This window comes from Thamnophis sirtalis, unplaced genomic scaffold (genome assembly GCF_051295495.1).
Source record: "Thamnophis sirtalis isolate CommonGarterSnake01/CBP01778 unplaced genomic scaffold, rThaSir2_p1.2 scaffold_15, whole genome shotgun sequence".
In the NCBI taxonomy this organism is placed as follows: domain Eukaryota; kingdom Metazoa; phylum Chordata; class Lepidosauria; order Squamata; family Natricidae; genus Thamnophis; species Thamnophis sirtalis.
Window position 1 is genome coordinate 7,009,698 of NW_028261395.1, and position 24,225 is coordinate 7,033,922.

Consider the following 24,225-nt stretch of genomic DNA (forward strand, 5'->3'; position numbering starts at 1 on the left):
CTCTGCGGTATTTCCATGCGCTCATCTGCAAGGCTAGACACTGAGTAGTGTGGTGGCCTAGAGGTGGAGCTCTCACCTCACAATCAGGAGGCTGTGAGTTCGATCCTAGGTAGAGGCAGATATTTCTCTCTCTGGGCACAAAGAGCTAACACCTGCTGCAAACTCCACATTGGCAACAGGAAAGGCATCGGGCCAGTAAAAGTTGCCCCGACTCCATCCCAATGCAAGGGATTACGGGGTCTTTAAAAGACAAAAAAAGGTTATTTTAGGAACAATGATAGTATTCCTATAGAATAAGGAAGTTGTGCTGCAGGAAGTGGAAACTTCTAACAGGACATGACACAGGAAATCCCTGTTGAGAAGGTACAGTGGGTCAAATGGTGCAGATTTTTTTTTTAATGCACTGATATCAGCATACAATGGTTTGGCTTACAAGTCAAGACAGTCTATTTCAATAGCATGGAGTTTCATAGCTATTCATGGCTTTTCAAATTTCTTTATGGCTTATTAGCTTGCTATCACTGGGTCCTTCTAATTTTAGACATCCTTTAAATCTATAATGGACCTACAGGCTATGTGCTGAAAGCATGATGACGCAGATTCTCACAACTGCATCGGTATATGCGTAACTTTACAAGAATCCACCCAAGGCTGATTCTCATTATATTGATTCCCTCCACACACACACACACACCGAAAATGGTCCTAAATTGATAGCGATAGCAACAATGGAAACTTTTTGTGCGAAGTATTAACTCTAAGAATGGACAGAATCAAAAAATCAATTCCCTCCCCCAGCTGAATGGAACTACTGAATGGTAGATGCACATACCTTCTGATTTCCCTTTGCAGAGTATTTAAAAAAAACAAAACAATGTTCTAAATTGGAAAGGACCTTGAGGTGAACTATCATAACTATCCGTCACATGTGACGAAACTTGATTCAACCTGAATTTGGACAAAATCACCTAGAGGATCTGGAATATTGCTTGTAGACTAAATGGCTCAAGAAAAAGGTATGGCATTAGCGGAGATGGCTACATTCTTGAATACATTCTGATTAGGTATAAGGCACATTGAAAGGAAGATAATGAATTTCAAAGGCAGCTGTAATTTGTTATCAAGAATCGTTCAGAGAAAGAATAAACCACCGCAAGGCCAAAACTGACCTTGGAATGATCAATGTGAGTCTAGCTGGTTACAAGATATAACCAAAGAAAGAACCACAGAACTATCTGGAAACAACTTAGAATATTATAGACAATATGGGACTATTACTAGACCAAAGTGATGCGTGTTTATGTTGTGAAACCAAACTTCTTCTGGGTTTTAAAGATAAATCATTCAAATATGTGATGGTTGCTTTTTTCAGTTAAAAACACTGAACAATCACTGTTTGAGCATTCCAGTAAAAGTTTTATGGTTGTTATTATTATGCAATAACTCTGAAACCAACAAAGGAGTCCATTTTAATGAGAGTTTGTTCAGTGAATTTGGAGCCCATCCAAAAAAAAAAAAAGGCGTGTGGGAAGAATAAAATAATTAGTACAAACGTGAGTGCAAATTTTTCTGGATTTTTTGTTTTCCTTTGTTTTTTGACTTCTGTTTTTTTTTTCCTTTTACTTTAAAGCATTTTGTTTGAAGTATACACAACTCAGGGGCACAATACAAAGTTTGTACGGTTCTCCTTGGTGACGATAAAAAGTGGTTTTATTGTTATCATTATAATTATTATAAATTTGGGGGGGATAAAAATCAAAACGGAAAAGATAGGTCACAGTTTTGTCATTGGTATGTGAAGGTTGTTCCAAGGGCCCATCCAGAGTTCCTCGTCTTCCGACTGTGCGTGGTCGCTCGGCAAGTCCAAAGTCTCTTTGACGCCTTCGTTATCGGCGATGGACTCTTGCTGGTCTGTGCTTTTCAATCTGCTCCCCACCGCTTTGGTTGCTATGCTGTCAGGGTCTAAAGCCAAGGAGGCAGCAAAGGAAACGCTACAGGGCCTGGGGTTCAGTTTATCGTTAGATGTTGCCCCGGCGGTAAATGTGTTCAGTGGGATGTTTTCCTCGTGCGTTACTCCCAACTTATCGAGCTTCTTGAATTGTTTTCCCAGTCTGGCGGGAGAGGCGACTTTCAAATTGTTCGAAAGGCAACTTCGACGTGTCCTGATCACTGACCCATTTTGGGCTATGTAGATATTGCTGTTGACGTTGGTTGGAATATTGGGGTTGCTGAGACGATTCCTCTGGCTTTCTGGAGCACTGTCCTCTCCAGTGGAGCTGCTCTCATATTCAGGATCCAGAACCAACTTGATCCTTTTCTTTTTGGCCCACTGGAGGACAACAAAAAGAGAGGAAAACATTTAAGTATCTCCTAGTTTATTTTTAACGCAGAACGTGGCTGCTTTTCTGCCTCTATTTTTTTTTAAAAAAAGCCAAGAAATAAGATTTATAAGATTCTCTCTGATTAATGCATCTGTTTACACTAGTTTCTCATACCACGTCCTTTGAAATGGAAGGTAACCTCATTTAAAACAATAACTTCAGAGATGGAATTCAGCATGTTCTTCTGACCAGTTCTGGAGAAATGGTAGTGGAAATTTTGAGTAGTTCGGAGAACCGGTAAATACAACCTCTGACTGGACATGCCCCCTTCTATTCTCTGTCCCAGCTGATCGGGAGGAAATGGGGATTTTGCAGTAACCTTTCCCCTGGAGTGGGGAGGGAATGGAGATTTTACAGTATCCTTCCCCTGCAATGCCCACCAAGTCACGCCCTCAGAACCGGTAGTAAAAATGTTTGAATCCCACCACTGAATAACTTGTAACAATATTGAGAAAATACGTATGAAACAATCATCCCTTTCTCCATCTCCTCCTCTCTGGTTTGTAGCATGGAGGAAATTTATTTTTCAATTATGAGGAACAGTGAAAATCTGTTGTGCAATTTGGACGGTGGAGAGTAAAAGATATTCACCCAATCCTGACATTTAAGTAACATACTGAAAATGATCTTAAATTAATACACTTAAGGTTAGTCTTGAATCTATATTGGCTAAAATATTCTAACTTGGGAAGAAATATTGTTGGTACCACCTATGGATAGAAAAGTGATATTAAACTATATATATGCAAAGCAGTGCTTAAAGGTTTGCAAAACTGTTTGAATTTTCAATAATTCTGCAATATTTCAGAATATTTTTGCCTCAATTGTTTAAGTGAGTTTACTTTTAGGACTTGTGTGGAGAACAAATCATGTTTGAGGCCATATTTATGGATATTTGAACATTCAAAAGGTTCTGTATTTCTGTCTGGGCCTACATTTCTGTTTCAATCATATGAATAATGCCTGGGGAACAGATGACCTATATTTGTAAGTATCTCCAGATACTTCCTGCACAAGGTAAAACAGCTGCAGGTAATTCTACACATTATTACCCTATGGAGGAATTTCTCCAATAGCATTAATTCAGTTCCTGAAATTTGTTTAGGTGAACCAGTAGCTAAAAAACCATGAAGATCTATAGTGATATTAAGATAGGTATAACCAGGGACGTGCAGTCACTAGAGGCAGGGGAGGCGTGGCCTCACCAGTCATGAGGAAAAGGAATTTTAAATAATTCTTCAAAAATAATTAAAGCCAAGGCAGTTGCTGCCAGATTCACAGTGACTTGGAACAGTGCTTTGTGTTAACCATAGGAGGAGGCCAGAGAAATAGGGGCCTCCTGTGCATAAGGAATTTTTCGCCTTTTAAGAGTTAAGCAAGGGTTAACAAGCAAAAAATTCCTTATGCAAATGAGGCACGTATTCTCTCGCCTCCTGTAGAGGGCATTTTTAGAGGCTTTTTAGAGTTCTCTGGGAGCAACTAGCTCAGTCTGACAGAGCTCTGGCTTTTCATGAGGGGAGGGCAGGGCAGGGCAGGCAGAAGCAGAGTTGAAATCGTCTCTGAAACAGCTGGAAAAAGATTCGTGTGTGGGGAGGGGGGAGGAATTCAAAAAGTTTGATCGGAAGGCAGCAGGGGAAGGGGGGGTTATGGCAGAGGAGCTGCTTTCAAGCCTTTGGAAAATATATCCAATCCAACTTCTGTGTTTGTTTGAGAGTGAGTGAGGGAGGAGAGAGGGAGGAAGGAGGGGGAGGGAGAAGAAAAAAAATGGGAAAACTTATTTTGCAAGGGGGAAAAATGCTGTCGCTTTAAATCGGAACTGAGCATGCCTGGCTGTGGAATTCTGGGAGTCGAAGTCCACAAGTCTAAAAAATGCCTCACCAGCCCTAAAGCTGACCGCGCGTCACTGGGTATAACCATACTTTGATGCACATCCCTCCGTCAACAGATAATGAATTATTCAAAGTTCATACATACATGAAAGCCTTATCATGAAATAATTCAACTATCAATATAAAATAAAAAAAAACTGACAAATGTATAAGACTTAGCAACAGAGGTGGTATCCATTCTAATAATAAGGTTCGTATGTTAAAAATAATCGCTTTCTTCCATTCAAAAGTCATTCAAAATACATTTAACAAGGGCTTCTGAACAGTGCTTGATATTTCTTCTTATCGTGGCTCATTGTATCAAATGAAAGAATAATTTTTATTCTTCAAGGAAGTAAAAGGTATGGACATGATTAGAAAAAAAAACCACCAAGGATCTAAAATGAACATGTATCTCATCATTTAAATTATTTTATCTAAATATGAAATTCATAAACAAGCAGCTAAAAAAGTGCAACGGGGATCTATAGTATCCTTATAATTGGCACCAGCCAAGGGAACAAAAGGACCAATCTACTTCAAGATGAATTTCCACGCAAAAGAACAAAACTATCAACTTAAGGAATAAAGCAGTGGCGGGTTCCTACCAGTTCGCACCTATTCGGTAGAACCGGTTCGTCAAATCTACCGAACCGGTTAAAAGAGGTTCCACCAGTGGACCCGGCAAGCAGGCCACACCTGCAGAAGAAGTTCCAAATTTTTTTTGAAACCCACCACTGATACACACACACACAGACACAGAGAGAGAAAGAGAAAGACTGACACAGAGAGAGAAAGAGAAAGAAAGGAAGAAAGAAAGAAAGAAAGAAAGAAAGAAAGAAAGAAAAAAGAAAGAAAAAGAGTGAGAGATGAAAGAAAAAAGAAAAAAGGGACAAAGAGACAAAAGGAAGGAAAGAAAGAGAGAGAGAAAGAAAGAAAGAAAACACATGGCCGGCAAGCCACTCCCACCAGGTCACATGGCCAGGAGGCCACACCCACAGAGTAGGTTCCAAATTTTTTTGAAACCCACCACTGGAATAAAGAGATAGATTATCTGCAAACAATGTTAAAGTGAGAAAATATATATATTTTCTCACTTTAACATTGTTTATATTTAACATATGTAAATATAAACATAATTGCTTTTTAAAGATATGCAGGCACTTTTAAGAAAATACAAACCATGCATTATAGTAATGTACGTATGTTTCAGTGCATAACTAATTCACGTGGGTTTTCTTGACGATTGCAGTGTCAAGGGAAAACTTGCTCATGTGAATTAACCATCACTAGTAAGAAGGGTCAGAGCAGTTCACACCACTTCAAGCATCTCTACTTCTGAACAAACCAGTGCACCAGAAAGTGTTACATGGTGATTTATACTGAATGGAACTGCTTTTAATATCCTTATTCTAGAATGCTTTGAAATAGCACCGAGAGATTTAATAATTATTTAGGCTTCTGGACCCTTTCCGATTAGAACATGTGGTACTTCTGCCAAGTATGATTATCTCCCATATTTTGTCCATCTAGTTTGTTCTATGAGATTTTCATAATAACGCTTTCTCATGGGCAAAGAGGAACGCAGAGTGCACAGCAAACAAATTAAAAAGAAAAAACACCACTGCAAACTTTCTAACTATAGTCTCACGTTTCTTTTAAAAGGATGTGGAATCACTAGGCATGTCTGATTCAGTAGTGTCAGGGACATCTTCGGTGTCATGGTCTGACTCGCCTAAATACTCTTCAGAGCCTTTTTTCTTTATATTTTCACTTTTCATGCCTTCTTTAGAAACTCTTGCTGATGTTGGTTTCTTCATAATTTCCTCCTTTTCAGTAGTATCTCCATCAGTGTCTTCCTCACTGCTCCCTGTTTGCTGGCTGGAGGTAATGTTTTCACTGTTGGATGTGGCTTTATGGTCACTTGATTCCTTCTGCTCCTCTTCTTCTTCTTCTTCTTCTTCTTCTTCTTCTTCTTCTTCTTCTTCTTCTTCTTCTTCTTCTTCTTCTTCTTCTTCTTCTTCTTCTTCTCCCTCTTCCCTTTCTTCCTCCTCTTCTTCCTCCTCTTCTTCCTCTTTCTTTCCCTCTCCTCCTTCTCCCTCTTCCTCTCCTCCTCCTCCTCCTTCTTCTTCTTCTCCTTTTTCTTGCTCCTCTTCTTCAATGGAAGGTGGTTCTTCTGTCTCTTCAGATATTTCAGCTATCTCATCATCTAAGTCACTTCCAGCTGCAGAATGTTTTTTGAAAGTGGACCCAGAGGTCTTGTCCTTCCTCGACCTTGGAGTAACTTGACTGCTGATGGAACTCTGCATCAACGATGAGATGTTTGATTCTGTATCGTCTTCTTCTACAGTGTCAGAAACTTTGCTCTGGGAATTGATTGTTGTTCCATCTTCTGAGTCGCTGCTTGAGGTGGAGCCAGCTGAATCGGAATGTTCTTCATCGGAGTCCACCGTGCTTTCGGTAGCTTCATCTTGGTCTAAGGTGACTTTCAAATAATCTTTATCGGATTGAAATGCTGAAGAACTGCTTTCTGATGATGTTGACGATGAGGATGAGGATGTCGACTTAGTAGATGAGGTTGTCATAGAAGATGAGGTTGTCTTAGAAGAAGATGTTGTCTTAGAAGATGATGTTGTCTTAGAAGATGATGTTGTCTTAGAAGACGATGTTGTCTTAGTCGAGGATGTTAATTCTTTCTTTTTTCCATAATCGCTAACTTCAGATTCACTTTCTGCTGTGACACTAATTGAGATTCCCGATTTGGATTCGGATTCACTTACTTCCTCAGAGGTACCACGCTCCTGATCTTTCTTCAAAACACTAGCACGTTTAAATTTACGGCCAAGCTTCTTTGAAGATGGTCCTTCACCTGCTGATTTCTGGAAAGGGCTTCCCTTAATAACCTTACCGTCTTCTCCATCTGCTTGCTGTGCTGCCGTCAGCTTGACATAATCTGAATCTTTATCTCCTCCTTTTTGTAACATCATTGGGAAGATCTTGGCTTTTTTCCATGGGGATGGTGCTGCTTCAGTTGTGGCTGGCCTGTGAGCACTGACCGCTATTCGGCCCAGCTGCATCACTGCTTTTAGCTTCCTTTTTCTCTGGATTGGACTTACGGTCTTGTGTTTACCTATACCACTAAGAGCTAATCGAGAACGTGGTTTCTGGATTATAGCTCTTCCAACTTGACGTGTTCCCTGTTAATTACATAAATGAAATTTATATATCACTTTAGCACAGTTTTGTAAAAAAAAAATTGGGAATGAAACTTGGTACCATAGAATGCACAGATGTGAAAAAAACGTGGCACGGCAAAACCGCGCTCGACTAAAGCGCGCCCGATTAAACCGCGTCGCTGATGTCATCAACAGGGCGACAACAGCGAGCGTGGAGAAAGAAGGGCGCTTTAAATAGCGCTTTAAAAGCAAGCCGATTCCAGTTAAGGTAAGGGTTAGGTTTAGGGTTAGGTTTAGGGTTAGGTTAAGGGTTAGGGTTAGGTTTAGGGTTAGGTTTAGGGTTAGGTTAAGGGTTAGGGTTAGGTTTAGGGTTAGGATAAGGGTTAGGGTTAGGTTTAGGGTTAGGTTAAGGGTTAGGATTAGGTTTAGGGTTAGGTTAAGGGTTAGGGTTAGGATTAGGTTTAGGGTTAGGTTAAGGGTTAGGTTTAGGATTAGGTTTAGGATTAGGTTTAGGGGGGTTAGGTTTAGGTTTAGGGGTTAATTTTAGGTTTAGCGTTTACAGCGTGCTTCTGTCTCCGCGCTGTTGTCGCCCTGTGATGACGTCAGCTACGCGGTTTCGTCGAGCGCCCTTTAGTCGAACGCGGTTTTGTGGTGGAACCAAAAAAAAAATGGAGCAACTAATATCTAGAAGTGATCTAGAATCAAAACCAACAGGTGAATCCTAATTTTTGTAGCATCCTAGGAAACCTGAATGTCTGTAGCACTTTTTAAAATCCTGAGTGATAATTAATATTTGTCTCAATGAACGTGATCATTTTTCTTTTAAAAAGTACTGAATATCTGTGTATTCAAGGAATATGGGCAATAATTATTTTCCTAAAAGAAACTCTAGCTTTGAGGCATCCTGTGTTAAATTTTACATGTGACACAAAATGTTGGGGATTAGCAAAGGTCATTCCCTTTTAATTTTATAATCTCAACTGGATATTTTGCAAAAGATTTTAGATATCCATTCGTTAGCTGGAAAAATTGAATTGTGTGTTTTTTTAAATTATATACATATATTTTATTATTAACTTGGACCACTAGAGGGTACTACAGATCTGAACAAGAATACAAGATGTCAAAACCATTAAAAAAAAAAGTCTGATCTTACAGGCCTATATATAACTATGAATGTGGTGTAATTGTTTAGCCGAACAAAAATGTAATTATAGGCTACTTTTCATGAGTTATTGGCTGTTGTATATTAACCGTACCAATACTAAACATCTTGAAGATTGAAGGGCACCAGAAGTTGTTAATATGGCACGAAGTTCAGGGACAGAGAAGACGTATTTATTTATTTACAAGTAGCCATCACATTTATTAAGATGCACTTCAGTCATACTACATCTGTAACTAAGACTCCGCAATACTCAGAGGGGAAGAATCTAGATCTCCTCCACGGTCCTTTCCAACCCTGTTACTCTATATTCTATGAATGCTGCTACAGAAATAATGAATTTAATTCTTAGCTTAAAGATAACATCAGTTGGTTATTATTCCAAAGGCAGATCTAATGATAGATTATCCACTTCAGAAATATCAAATGAACTGATGGTTTCAAGGATTTGCTAATTAAAATTCCTGCAGTACCTTCGTAGTCTTTTAAGCCCTAAATCAGTGTTTCTCAACCTTGGCAACTTGAAGATGTCCGGACTTCAACTCTCAGAATTCCCCAGCCAGCGAATGCTGGCTGGGGAATTCTGGGAGTTGAAGTCCGGACATCTTCAAGTTGCCAAGGTTGAGAAACACTGCCCTAAATAATCCACCTGTATATATTTGAACTTATCAAATATTTATTGGAGCCGAGGTGGCGCAGTGGTTAAATGCAGCACTGCAGGCTACTTCAGCTGACTGCAGTTCTGCAGTTCGGCTGTTCAAATCTCACCGGCTCAGGGTTGACTCAGCCTTCCATCCTTCCGAGGTGGGTAAAATGAGGACCCGGATTGTTGTTGGGGGCGATATGCTGACTCTGTAAACCGCTTAGAGAGGGCTGAAAGCCCTATGAAGCGGTATATAAGTCTAACTGCTATTTATGCTGCACTTTAATTCTGACTTCAGGAATGTAGTAGTTTGCAGCCTTTATTTATAAATATATATTGACTGTGAATTTCTATTTTTTTCTCACATTATTTTTTAAAAATTGGCAAAAATCCAAACACTGGTAGTGATATGGATCCTAAGATAAATGAATGGAAGCAGGAGTTTTTTGGAGCAGACTCTCCCTTCAGTTGTACATTTTGTCAATTGTACACTTCTAGCATGACCTTATCTTGTTCCAGAAAAGATTCTCTGGACGAAGAGGAAGAAGACGAGAACTTTAGTTTATGAAGATGGGATGAGGTCAGTATGGGAGGGTAGCCTGCGAGCTGCTTTGGAAAAGTCAAAATCAAGCAAAATCAAAATCAAATTAAATTAGGCAGGTGTCTGTCTGGTTTAAGACAGCTCTACCGGCACGATGGTCTCTTTCTAGAGATATGCAAGAAAGAAACACTGATTCTCTCTTCTCTCAATTTCTTGCCCTTTGCTTCTTCTAGAATTCTTTTAGAAGGTTTTTGAATACCAAAACAGATAACCTGTTGAACCAGAGGTGGGTTCCTACCAGTTCGCACCTATTCGGTAGAACCGGTTCGTCAAATCTACCGAACCGGTTAGAAGAGGTTCCACCAGTGGACCCGGAAAGCAGGCCACACCTACAGAAGAGGTTCCAAAAATTTTTGAAACCCACCACTGTATTGAACATACAGAACGTGGAGTCCGGTGACGTCATTGGCTATGGCGGCAGGCTTGGAGATAGCTCTGAAGCCTAGCTGACAACCAGGGGTCTGGCGGCATAGAGAGCAGTCGTTCGCTGGCCTTGGAGAGACTCAGCGAAGAACAGAGGTGCTTCTCTGCAGGCGGGGGGAAGTGCGATCTCCTCAGCAAGACAGAGGCTTAGCACTGATCCCAGACTTCTGGAGAGGGACGCGTGAGCTGTCCCAGCCATGATACAGCACTTTCGTCTGGCGTAGGATTTTTGGAGTGAATCTGGACGCCCTAAATTTTTTTTGAAGAGTAAGTTGGATTTACTATTTGGTTACTGCATCTCTGGCAATCTTTTTTTTTTCCTCCTCTTTGATGGGACTTTTAGCGGCAATTAAGACAAACAGGAGCAAATGAACTAACAATTGAAGACGGATTTACATCATAAAGAGTCGCTGAAGGCGGCCTAGGTTGGTGGAAACAGAGAAGAGGGAAGTTTTTTCTTTTTATCCAGAGGCATAGCTGACAGTAATCAGCGAACTTGCTCTGCCTGCTACCAAGACTTTTGGAACATACAGAATGTGAGAGCTTCCGCATACCAGAACAGTGAATTCAGGTGAATTTTGCAATAGCATCAAAGCCTACCTCTGCTTCCGTAGAGGTCCCCTGTGGACTATAATAATATCCGCCGTCACTCTCCACAACCACTTCTCCGTATTCATCATACATTCCAGAAGGTGACAACAGGCGCCGCCGACTTCCGTATTGAGGCAATTCGTACCTGGTGGAAAAACCAGGTACAGACACCTTCCATGTTTTTATACCGTTCGGTTACTATATAGCACATATACCATCTGTATATTTTACTTATTCCATCACTTTCAGTTTCTCCATCCCTTGCCCAATGAAAAACCTAATTGCTTCTAGACTTACCCTTCAGAGATGTGTCCGCATTCTACCTTCCCAGATATAAACAAAACCCCTCAAAAGTAATCAAAAGTAATAATTGTAAAGTGCAAAAAGAGGCGTGATTAGTAAGAAATTATGATAACACCCTGTTTCCTGAGGAACAGTCATAATTGTAAGCGCAAAAAAAAGGCGTGATTAATAAGAAATACTATAACATTCCGTTTCCTGAGAAACAGAATATCATTAAGAGCCGAGGTGGCGCAGTGGTTAAATGCAGCACTGCAGGCTACTTCAGCTGACTGCAGTTCTGCAGTTCGGCGGTTCAAATCTCACCGGCTCAGGGTTGACTCAGCCTTCCATCCTTCCGAGGTGGGTAAAATGAGGACCCGGACTGTTGTTGGGGGTGATATGCTGACTCTGTAAACCGCTTAGAGAGGGCTGAAAGCCCTATGAAGCGGTATATAGGTCTAACTGCTATTGCTATTGCTATTAATACCAGTTTATGACACAGCTATTTGACCAAAATGCACTAGATAGTTCAATCGAGCCTTGGTGGCGCAGTGGTTAGAATGCAGTACTGCAGGCTACTTCTGCTGACTTCCAGCTGCTTGCAATTTGGCACTTCAAATCCCACCAGGCTCAAGGTTGACTCAGCTTTCCATCCTTCTGAGGTGGGTAAAATGAGGACCCAGATTGTTGGTGGCAAAATGCTGATTCTGTAAACCACTTAGAGAGGGCTGTGAAGCTCTGTAAAGCAGTATATAAGTCTAAGTGCTATTGCTATTTTATTAAAAGATGGTCATATAGCAATAGCAATAGCAATAGCAGTTAGACGTATATACCGCTTCATAGGGCTTTCAGCCCTCTCTAAGCGGTTTACAGAGTCAGCATATCGCCCCAACAACAATCCGGGTCCTCATTTTACCCACCTCGGAAGAATGGAAGGCTGAGTCAACCCTGAGCCGGTGAGATTTGAACAGCCGAACTGCAGAACTGCAGTCAGCTGAAGTAGCCTGCAGTGCTGCATTTAACCACTGCACCACCTTGGCTCATATTTGTGTCTATAACTTTACTTCTGCTGCAATGGGATAGGAATAGTTCCTAGATAACATATCAACACACAAAAACTATATATTCCTGTTGGAACAGATTCTACATAATTTTAAGTTATTTTTCAGATAACCCTACTTTGCTTTAGGTTCCATGATGTAGAGTTAAAAATAGTCCCACTACCATCCTTAGGAGCTGTAGTAGAGCACTGGTTAGAATCTAGAATTGCAGACTAACTCCGCCGAAAGTCAGGAGTTCAATCCTGACCTGCTCAAGGTTGACTCAGCCTTCTATACTTCTGAGGTCAGTAAAATGAGGGCCCAGATGGTGGGGGGCAATATGCCGATACTGTAAATCACTCAGAGACTCAAGGTCTCAAGGCCTGTTGGTCTCCGGACACACTTCAAGGTGCTAGTCGTTACTTTTAAAGCCCTACATGGTATTAGACCTGGGTACTTGAGAGACCGCCTCCTGCCAATCACCTCCCTACAACCAATTAGATCCCAGAGATTAGGCCTCCTCCGAATACCATCAACTAGCCAATGTTGACTGTCGACTCCTCAGGGGAGGGCCTTCTCTGTAGCTGCTCCGGCCCTCTGGAATGATCTCCCCGTGGAGATCCGTACCCTCACCACCCTTCCGGCTTTCTGCAAAGCCACTAAGACCTGGCTGTTCCGGCAGGCCTGGGGCTGATGAGTTCCTGGCCCCATTTAAACTGTTGTGACTGTTGTTCTGTTTTTAACTTGCCTGTTTTGTCTTTTGTTTGTATTTCCCTTCCCCCTTACTTGTTAGCCGCCCTGAGTCTCTCGGGATAGGGCGGCATACAAATGCAATAAACATTCAAACATTCAAGGTGCTATTGTTATCCTAAGATAAAATGTATATGCATCACGTCACACTGTATCCAATCAAGAATTCCTTTGTTGCTTATTTGATTTACGGTACCAGCTGAAGACCTCTTATGCAATTAAATCCAAAAAAATGCAACAATTATCTGCAAACTTTTAAATCTAGTTGCCTACCCACTCATTGATGGTAGCCGATGACTGTAATAAACTTTAACGACTTATCTATCTGGGTTCATTCTTGAACACTGTTGAAAAGTGAATATAATCAGAGTCAAGTGCTTTTTAACATAATGGATTTTGACAAGCAATTGATATTAATAATAGGTAAATCTCTCCCAGCCTGAGGTCTCACAGATACACTGCATACTATGGGGATGGTATTTCAATAGCATCTCATGATTGAGAAAGCCTACTAAAGAGGTTTGTTGTTTAAATTAACTAATGCTTAATACCTGAGCACAGTCTTCAGATTCCAGCTACGATGTGCTTTAAATAAATAATAGCAGTGGAGATTTATAACCTATGAAGTCATACTAAAAATAATAAGAAATGAATCATACCCATGTTCATAACTGTAGTAATCTTGCCCGTAATACTCTTGGCCGGGATCGATACCCGATTCCATTGAAAGTTCCTGCAATACAGAGGGATACACCAATCCATATGTTACTAAATGTAAACAGCCTTGAGCACAATAAGCCACAATGGTAGCAGAACAGTTGTTTAGTCTTAGACACTGTAGTCATTAAATAAAAATAATAATTCTGGGTGATTTTCTTCATATAACAGAACAACAGAATCGGGACAGATCTTGGAGATCTTCTAGTCCAACCTCCTGTTCAAGCAAGTTATCCTATACCATTTCAGACAAATGACTGTCCAGTCTCTTCTTAAAAACCTCCAGTGTTGGAGCACCCACAATTTCTCAAGGCAAACTGTTCCTGTGATTAATAGTTCCAACTATTAGTAAATTTCTCCTTAAGGTTGGTGCTCTTCTTGATCTGTTTCCATCAATTACTTCTTGTTCTGCCTTCAAGGTTTTTTTTAACTCCTTTTTCTTTGTGGCAGCCCCTTGAAACATTGCTATCATGTCACCCTTGGTCCTTGTTTTCATTAAACTTGATGTACCCAATTCCAGCAACCATTCTTCATATGTTTTAGCCTCCAGTCCCCTAATCATCTTGGTTGCTCTTCTCTGCATTCCTTCTAGAATCACATCATCTTTTTTATATAGTGGCAACCAAATTTATATGTGATATTCTAAGTGTGGTCTTGGCAAGACCTAGAATTGAAAGTTCTGTGGTTCTGTGGTTTCGTTCAGAATCAACATTTGGCATTGTAGTAATTCTATGCAAACACCACCTTTAAATTCTTGTTGAGATTGTGTTCAATTCTATTTAGAATTCCAAAAAAGATCTAGTTGACAGATGGCGCACATTTATGTTAAAGCTGAAAAAGCAGTGCTTTTACTATTGTGCTTTATGCACAATTCTCTTTAGCATGTTGCTTTCTTATGCCAACTGCTTTTATTTTACTGCTATATATTTATTTAAACATTTCTTTAAAAATATTGTTCAAAATCTAATAAGAATTCAACTTATTCACAGAATGGGACAGCTATTGAACAAACTAGTTGTAAGAAACATTAAATAATTATAGTAGAATTGTTATAATTTCAACTCTAAGTTCATGATATGATCTATTCCCTTCTAACCTATTGATAATTCTGTAAGAGTGCCTCTCATTCCTGGTGAAAACTTGGTTCTGGTTTAACAACTGCAGATAACGAGACTGCATATAATAACATGCTAAAAAGATACTTTACACATGTGAAACAATCCATGTGCACACATGAAATACACAAAAAATGTACCAAATATCATGGATCCATGAAATTTGTATATATGCTGATCTTGTTGTATTCGGGTCTTTTCCCATGTAAGATTGAGATTGTCTTGGCAACGTTTCGGCGAGGTCTCACTCGCCATCTTCAGGCTGGGTTTTGGGCTTAAAGCTTGGTCAGAGCTGCCGTATTTCTAGAAATCTTGGTGGGGGTGTGTGGAGTGCTGGCTTTGTTTCAGTAAGTGGAATGATTGGTTGTGTGGTTGTATCATGATTGGTGGATTGGTGCTGATTAGTGCTGGCTGTGTGTCCGTTGTTGTTTTGTGTTGTAACTGCCTGGGTGGTGGGTGGGGCTCATTTGTTGACTAGGGCTGGTTTCCAGATATCTGGTAGTCAGGAGGTATCATCACATTTATTCATGTTGTGGTGGTGTTTTTCTATTTCGATAGCTTCCATAATTATTCTCTTGTTGAAGTTTTCAGTTTTGGAGATTAACCTGGTTCCTTCAAAATTAATTAAGATTTAATTTAAGATTATCTTCCTCATCTTCAGCCTGCACTTAGCAGTGATTATAATTCAAGACTTTAATGCTGCACCTAATTACAGGATTCTAAAACAAGTGGAACCCAGGGCTCAAAATGTTTATGGTCAAAAAGATCAAGATGGCAGCTGCGATGATGCAGTCGAAGCGCTAATCATGGCCACGATTTTGACTTTCTTCAAAACCCTACCCTTTGAACTTGCCTGCTGGCACATATTGGCTTTGATACATTGGGCTGGGTTTCAGTATGGTCATTTTCCTTTCCCTCCTGCTGGATTAGAAATATCAAATATGATCTGTGAAGATTATAGGTCATGGACCTATAATTATCTCTTTTGCAAAGATGTAAGTTGTTTGAAACTTACGTTGGACTTAAAATGAACTAAGGACCAAGACTCTTCCACAGAGGTTACAGAAAATATATCAACTTGAAAAGACCTGAAATAAGTTGGCTGAACTCCAAGGCATCAGACATCAGTGCATTCTTAACAATTATATCAAATATTTGTTTCCTGTTCTGACCAAGGAAATATGTTCCACAATGTTTGTCAGAATCTAGAACTTAAGACAAGTGCTTGGAAAATTCTAGAACAAGGAAGAAAATGGTACCTCTGGTCTGAGAAGAGAAGGCCTCAGCAATTGCTGTTGCTGACAAGGGGGGGAAAAAGATATAAATTTGATTTAATGGAAAAAGGCAAATAAAGCAAAGTAATTTTTATATCATTATAACAATAGTACACTTTTACAACAATTACACACTTTTCATAGGGTTACAACACAGCTAACATTTGGTTTCAGAGCCAAAGTGATTTTCTTTCAAGACTAAAGGGCTTAAAACACCTCAGATTCATAAAATGAACACGCTTGAGTGTTAAACTTTCCTTTGGGGTTCCGTTGTAAATTCCATTAGCAAGGCTCCTGTAAGTTGCAAACAGTTTGCCGTATAAACTGTCTCAGTTCTGTCACCCAACAATTATTTTAGAAGCTCTCCTATTAATAAGGTCATTATATCATTTGCACCTATCTTCACAGTTTTCAATATTCCGCTATATTTTATATTCAGTACAGAAAATATTGTGTGATAATTCTATTGGTCTTTCAAGGCATCTTGCATCTCCCCCCCCCTCCTGTTCGTAATGTCAAGTTCTGTATTCATTCTGAAAGTGATTCCTATTTATAAAACATACATCTTACAATTTTACAGAGCAGTATTGTTAATTGGACTTTTGATTTCCGAATGAATGCAGCAGGTGCAGGCTTCAATTAATAAGTGAAGCAAACTCTGTGTATGTCTTAGTACTGTTTATGGGTCTAAGTACAAAATTGTATGACCCAATTTTGTACATAACATACAAAATTGTATGTTATGGAATAACATAGCGTGGCTGTCAAGGTTGGCCAATAAATTATACAACTTACAATATAAGAATAGGCAGAGGCGTATGAGGAATCCAGAAAAGGCACATTTTTAGAAATAATATCTCTATTTTTGGATAGCAAAAATATTTTTTTTTCTAGTGCAGCCCTTCTGAAAGCATTTAAGTCATAATTATTCATTTATTATAGTAAAGAATGTCTTTTAATCACTTTAAAAGTTTGGAATGTACGCAGCAAACAGAAAAAAAGAATAGAAGTGTTACATCTAAAAGCTCGGGGAGACTTTTACACATCCATAATTCTCACTGATAACGTTTAAGTCAGTGGATTAAATCCTCCAGGCTATGCTGAAGGAAACAGCTATAAATTATAACTTTTTTGCTAAAATAAATGTAGGGAATGTGCATCTTACCTCTTGCTGTGCATATCCACGTCTGAATTACAAATGAAAAAAGGAAAGAAAAACATGACATTAATTCAATTACTTGCATTACATTTATGAATGCAAATATATGTTCCAAAAATGGTTAAAAATAATATGTGGGAACCTTGCGGATAAATCCATTGGAAATAATGAGAAGGAAGGGAATTGGTTGTTATGGCAACAATAAATGCATAGACCATAAATATATCTAGCATAGGAGTACTATGAACTTGAATAATGGCATAAAAGTACATTGAATTTTAATTGCTAAAGAGAACAAGTTTCATCTGATATTGACTATATGAGGATATCTTAATCTTGGTGCCTTGAAAGAAATTCTTTTCTTCAACTCCCCTTCATCCTTCTTTCTGAAATTTACTGCAGGAAAAATGGAGTTTCTATTTAGATCTTCTCTCCATAATTTATATCTCATTCTCATCTCCTTGCTTCTGCTATCCAGAAATCACTTCAGAAAACGAGTGAACTTCTGTTACATTGAGGACTTGTCTCATATCTGGAAAGGATTGAGAGGGGTGCACAATTGTGACCAGTTCAGTTTATACTGTATATCTGAAAGTTCTCGGGTGCACATTTAATTTGCAATTGAGCAATGATAACCACTTATATTTAAGTATGTTAAAGGACATGTTTCAATCATGACTGCTGTGTTAAACAGAATAACAGAGTTGGAAGGGAGCTTGGAGGTCTCATCAAGCAGGAGACCCTGTACCATTTCAGACAAATGGCTGTCCAATCTCCTCTTAAAAAACATCCAGTGATGGAGTACCCTTCTGAAGGAAAGCCATTCCACTAATTGTTCTAACTGATCAGGAAATTTCTCCTTAGTTCTAGGTTGCTTGTCCTCTTGACTGCTTCTTATACTGCCTCTCTTTGGTGAATGGGTTGAGCTCCTGTACTTTGTGGCAGCCCTTTAGATCAGGGGTCCTCAAACTTTTTAAACAAGGGGCTAATTCCCTCAGACTATTGGGGGGAGCAGACCAGCTGGGTGGCCATGGTTAGGTGGTCATGTAACTGGGTGGGCATGTCCAATTTAGCAGTCCAAACAATACAAACAAAATTAAACTTTAATTTGTTATGTTCTTGGAAGTAGAAAGCAGGTTAGTGAAGGGATGTGGCTGCCTTGGGGTGTGTATGAGGAACTTCTGTTTGTGTGTGTGTGTCTCCCTCCCTCGCTCTCTCTCTGGAGGCCAAAAACAGCCCCATTTTTGGCCTCCTGAGGTGTCCATGTATCCCATTTTTGGCCTTCCCAGCATCTTAAGAGCCAAGGTGGTGCAGTGGTTAGGGTGCAGTACTGCAGGCCACTTCAGCTGACTGTTATCTGCAGTTCAGCGGTTCTAATCTCACCGGCTCAAGGTTGACTCAGCCTTCCATCCTTCCGAGGTGGGTGAAATGAGGACCCAGACTGTGGGGGCGATATGCTGACTCTGTAAACCGCTTAGAGAGGGCTGAAAGCCCTATGAAGCGGTATATAAGTCTAACTGCTACTGCTATTGCTATCTAGTACCACTTTGCCGACCCAAAACGGGCCCGTTTCTGGCCTCCCAAGGCCTCTGTATGTCCCATTGTTGGCTCTCCAGCCTCCAATAGCATTCTGCTGCCCCCAAACAGTCCTGTTTTTGGGCTCCAGAAAGTGGTGGTGGTGGGGTTGGTGGGTAGGTAGGGTGTTGTGGTTGGGGCAGCCTCGTGGTCCCACATGGGTCAGGTTAATGGCTTCAGTGGGCCATATCCGGCCCGCGGGCTGTAGTTTGAGGACCCCTGCTTTAGATATCGGAACACTGCTATCATGTCACTCTTAGTCCCTTTTCTCATTAAATTAAGAGCCGAGGTGGCGCAGTGGTTAGGGTGCAGTACTGCAGGCCACTTTAGCTGACTGTGATCTGCAGTTCAGCGGTTCAAATCTCACCGGCTCATGGTTGACTCAGCCTTCCATCCTTCCGAGGTGGGTTAAATGAGGACCCAGACTGTGGGGGCAAGTTGCTGACTCAATTTGCTAAAAAATTTGTAAACCGCTTAGAGAGGGCTAAAAGCCCTATGAAGCGGTATATAAGTCTAATTAATAAAATAAAATAAATTAGACTTGTAGGTTCGCAGGACAGTGTAGGATCCATGTACACTATAAATACTCCTCGAGCCAAATTGATTGTTGTAAAGAAAAGGCAAACCAATGTCTCTTGGGAGTTTATTGAGCTGAAGTCTCAAAACTGATTTCAAATGCTACTAAAATCAGCGGAATCATGCATGAAATCTGGTTCCTGTTTAGTATGTACAGGACTGCCAGTTAAGGCTTCCCATTATCCATTTGCAGACTAGTAATTTTGATGAGATACGAACCTCCTACAGATAGGGCCTTTTCTACTTAATTTGGATCTTTTGCTTTATAGAGCTATACAGTAGATTTGTTTGAGAAGAATAAACACTTAAAACCATGCTAAGTTCAAGCTAGGGGAGAGACGGCAGATGAGAGAAACCATTTAGTCATACCTAAGGGAAAAATAAAGAACAATCTGGAGGAGCACATTTAATTTTTAATATTGCCATCTGGAAAACTTTTCAATTAGCATTCCCCCTATGTGGAGGATTATTAGAGGTGAATTGTTGCTGTAGGCCATTTGATAGATAAATAACGAACGTTTAAAATGAAGATGATCAATGACATTTCAAAGTCTACCACAGCCATAGCGAAACTCACAGCTTCCTCCCCCTGCCCCCGGGTGACATCTTCCAATGCTCCCCATCTTTTTTGAAAACTTAAGTCCCCAACCCTCTTTAAGAAAGTTGTATTGGGAGAAGGCAATCTGCAGAATGAGACAAGCTTTGCAGAGTGAGCTTAATTTTTGCTGTGTTCATCGCCCACCAAAGTGGTTTTTCTCCTACTTGAATCTGATACCTTGATTGGAATAAGGAAAAGGCAAAAGTTTCCTGCCCAGTCATTTCTGACTCTAGCGGGGAGTGCTCATCTCTGTTTCTTAGTTGAGGGAGCCTGTGTCGTCTGAAGAGGTTTCTGGGGTCATGTGACCAGCATGACTATACATTGAGGCACACAGAACGCTGTTACCTTCCAACCAAAGTGGTACTTATTTATCTACTTTCATTTGCATGCTTTCAAACTGCTCGGTAAGCATGATCATGTAGGATCCTAGAAGACAGCTTCCCATCAACCAGGGGATGTCATCCAGGATCCTAGAGATTTTTTTCCACTGTGGCGTCTGCATTTGAGCATTGTCCCCCAGAAATCAGATTAGTTCCAAAATGTTCTGGATTTTCTAGGCTCTGCAGGCCTAGTTTAACTAATAGACTCAAGATGAATGGGGTTATGTATTTAATTATTTTTAAAATATGTCTCTATATGAATTTTGTATTGTTCTTTTTTGTTGTTTTTACATTTGCTTGTAGGGTGCCCCAAAGTCATATATATGAGATGGGTAGCTACATGGGTAGCCATAGCAATGTAGTGGATATAATGCTGTATTATAGCAATAGCAGTTAGACTTATATACCACTTCATAGGGCTTTCAGCCCTCTCTAAGCGGTTTACAGAGTCAGCATATCACCCCCAACAACAATCCGGGTCCTCATTTTACCCACCTCGGAAGGATGGAAGGCTGAGTCAACCCTGAGCCGGTGAGATTTGAACAGCCGAACTGCAGAACTGCAGTCAGCTGAAGTAGCCTGCAGTGCTGCATTTAACCACTGTGCCACCTCGGCTCTATAAGTATTGCAGGCTGACTCTGCCCATTGCCTGGCTCAAGGTTAACTCACCCTTCCAACTGTGTGAAGTCAGTAAAATGAGGACCCAGATTGTTGAGGGCAATATGCTGACTTTGTAAACTGCTTCGAGTGCTCTAAAGCACTAGCAATAACACTTAGACTTATATACCACTTCATAGTGCCTTTACAGTCCTCTCTAAGTAGTTTACAGAGTCAACATGTTGCCCCCAATAATCTGGGTCCTCATTTTACTGACCTCGGAAGGATGGAAGGATGAGTCAACCTTGAGCCAGTGAAGATCAAACTTCTGGCAGTGAGCAGTTAGCCTGCAACATTAATGCAATACTGCATTCTCACCACTGTACCATTACAGAAGTGGTGTATAAGTTTAAGTGCTATTGCTAGAAATTTGAAAAATCAAGAAAGCTTTTGAACAACTGACTTTAAACAAAAAAAAATGTAACCACATCGATTACTATGATGGAAATGCGAATGGACGTTTTCTGTCAAATGCGCAGTTCCAATGTGTAATAGTTTGGAGGTGCTTAAGCCACAGTGGAGTGGTGGGGTGGAAGAAGCTAGAATATTTAGACTTGGAGAGATTTGGGGCGTTGTGGTTTTTATGAATCTTATATTACTCTAGTTCTGTGTACATATCTGGGGACATATTTTTTGCTTAGGCCAAAGTTGATTTAGAGGATTGAATGAAAGAAAAATCAAAGACATTATGATTTGTGAGTCTCTTTTCTAGTGACTGGGGAGAAACCAGATGTATGCATGCATGTATGCCTATACGCATGCATGTATGTATGTATGTATCAGGAGTGGGTTGCTCCCAATTCATCTAAACCGGTAGTGGCAGTGGCGGGAGACTCCTCCCACCCACCTGGATGTTTCTATGCATGAGCAAATCGGTAGTAAACTGGTTAGCAACCCACCGCTGGTATATATGACGTGGCTCAGTATGTGTGTGGATACATGTATGTATGTGTGCTCAGTATGTATGTGGATGTGGTGGCTCAGGGGCTAAGATGCTGAGCTTGTCGATCAGAAAGGCCAGCAGTTCGAATCCCTAGTGCCGCGTAACCGAGTGAGCTCCTGTTACTTGTCCCAGCTTCTGCCAACCTAGCAGTTTGAAAACATGTAAAAATGCAAGTAGAAAAATAGGTGGTCCCTTTTGGCATTTAGTCATGCCGGCCACATGGCCATGGAGACATCTTCGGACAGCGCTTGCTCTTCATAGAGCCGAGGTGGCGCAGTGGTTAAATGCAGCACTGCAGGCTATTTCAGCTGACTGCTAGTTCGGCAGTTCGGCGGTTCAAATCTCACCGGCTCAAGGTTGACTCAGCCTTCCATCCTTCTGAGGTGGGTAAAATGAGGACCCGGATTGTTGTTGGGGGCAATATGCTGACTCTGTAAACCGCTTAGAGAGGGCTGAAAGCCCTATGAAGCGGTATATAAGTCTAACTGCTATTGCTATTGCTATTCAGCTTTGAAACGGAGTTGAGCACTGCCCTCTAGAATCAGGAATGACTAGCACATATGTGCGAGGGGAACCTTTCCTTATCTTTGTAAGTATGCATGTAAGTACATACATATTTATGTATCGATGCATGTATGTTACGTCACAATTATGTCCTGGTTTTCTAACAGATGGGAAAATATTTGTACTTCTTGAAGGCATATATAAAACCAGTTGCTCAATTCTCCATGTCTGCCCTGTTTTGCTTACATGGAGACTTAAATGGATTCCTGTTTCTGACAAATGCCACTGAAAATATCTTAAAACATAGATCTAACTCAAAGCGAGGAAGAGAATGAAGAGTTAAGTCTATGTTTACCTTGTAGCTTGGACATAAAGATTGGATTATTTAAAATGCCTGAAAGACATCATCTATCTCAATTTTTGATACCTAACCCTTGTTTCTCAGTATCCTGTGGAAGGATCATTTTTCTTTCAAATCACATCCTTTCAGGTTTTCTAGGTGTGGAATAATGTTTTCCAGAGGCTCTAAGTACAATGTGGTAGAGATATTACCCGCCTGTTGTTTTGGGCCTCTGATTAAGCAAAGCTGCAGAAATCCTTGTTCTGGGAGCTGCCTTAACAGGACTATATTTTTCAAAGCTTCCATGTCTCTGAATGTATGCATGAAAGGGTCCTTGAGGTTAATAGCAACTGTACCTCTGACTGCGTATGAATTGGTCTTCAAGGTTAATAACAACCGACTTTAAAAAAAACAAACCTATTCAATGGACTTGTTTTCTAAGTGGTTTCAGAAGGCGTAAGATTGGCTAAATTCATACTTTACATTACAGAAGCATGTAGAAAGAGATGCATTCTTAGTTAGTCTTATGCTGTGTGCAAAATCCCATGATGCATGAACATTCACACATTTTAAATTTTAGATTTAGAATGAATGAGCTGGAAGGGACCTTGGAGGTCTTCTAGTCCAACCCCTTGCTCGAGCAAAGAGAACATATACTATTTCATATAAGTGACTGTCTAGAATCTTCTTAAAAAGTGATGGAGCACCCACAATTTCTGTTCCACTGGTTAATTGTCCTCACTGTTGGGAAGTTTCTCCTTAATTCCAGGTTGCATCTCTCTTTGATTAGTTTCCAACCATTGTTTCTTGTCCTGCCCTCTGGTGCTTTGGAGAATAATTACATCCCCTCTTCTTTGTGGCAGCTCCTTAAATACTGGAATATTGCTATCATGTCACCCTAATTCTTCTTTTGTTTAGATTAGCCAAAACCAAGTCTTGCAGCCGTTCTTCATATGTTTTAGTCTCTGAGCCTTTGATCATCTAAGCTGCTCTTCTCTGAACTTTTTCCAAAGTCTCAACATCTTTTAAGTAGTATGGTGACCACAATTAGTTGCAATATTCGGTTCCACCACAAAACCGCGGTAGACTAAAGCGCGCTCGACGAAACTGCGTACCTGACGTCATCACAGCACGACGAAAAAAGCACGCTGTGAGCGGTAAAGCTAAAATTAACGCGTAAACCTAAACCTAACCCCCCGAAACCTAACCCTAACCCTAACCCTAACCCTAACCCTTAACCTAACCCTAACCCTTAACCTAACCCTAACCCTTAACCTAACCCTAACCCTAACCCTAACCCTAACGCTTAACCTAACCCTAAACCTAACCCTAACCCTTAACCTCACCCTAACCCTAACCCTAACCCTAACCCTAACCCTTACCTTAACGTGAATCGGCTTGCTTTAAAAGCGCTTGTTAAAGCATCCATTTTTCTCCGTGGTCGTATTTGTCGCGCTGCTGATGACG

The 24,225-nt window shown here is 40.5% G+C and overlaps 2 protein-coding genes across 2 annotated transcripts in view; both read right to left on the minus strand.

Annotated features, from left to right (window-relative positions):
* Nucleotides 1-1,645: 1,645 nt before the first annotated feature.
* Nucleotides 1,646-24,225, minus strand: part of PCDH15 (protocadherin related 15) — an 810,754-nt gene continuing 788,174 nt past the window's right edge. Inside the window, exons 36-40 of the mRNA XM_087701782.1 lie at nt 17,192-17,213; nt 16,012-16,050; nt 13,580-13,653; nt 10,858-10,993; nt 1,646-2,329 (exon numbers count right to left, since the gene is read on the minus strand). Coding sequence (XP_087557908.1) covers nt 1,775-2,329; nt 10,858-10,993; nt 13,580-13,653; nt 16,012-16,050; nt 17,192-17,213 — 826 coding nt within the window. The 3' untranslated portion in view covers nt 1,646-1,774. The remainder of the gene's footprint in view (nt 2,330-10,857; nt 10,994-13,579; nt 13,654-16,011; nt 16,051-17,191; nt 17,214-24,225) is intronic.
* On the minus strand, nt 5,908-10,240 carry LOC106537757 (uncharacterized). Its single transcript, XM_087702374.1, has 4 exons — nt 10,199-10,240; nt 6,896-7,446; nt 6,437-6,817; nt 5,908-6,283 (listed from the first exon to the last, which is right to left on the minus strand). Exons 1-4 carry the CDS (start codon nt 10,238-10,240, stop codon nt 5,908-5,910), a joined length of 1,350 nt encoding a protein of 449 aa, XP_087558500.1.

Bases quoted from the DNA above. Each gene is read 5' to 3' on its own strand.
- LOC106537757 (XM_087702374.1), bottom strand. From the start codon at position 10,240: ATGACGTCACCGGACTCCACGTTCTGTATGTTCAATACAGTG. The intron at 6,818-6,895 runs ATCTTCTAAGAC...AACCTCATCTAC, and splicing joins TCGTCTTCTAAGACAACATC to TAAGTCGACATCCTCATCCT. The intron at 6,284-6,436 runs TGAAGAGACAGA...AGAAAGGGAAGA, and splicing joins GATGAGATAGCTGAAATATC to GGGAGAAGAAGAAGAAGAAG.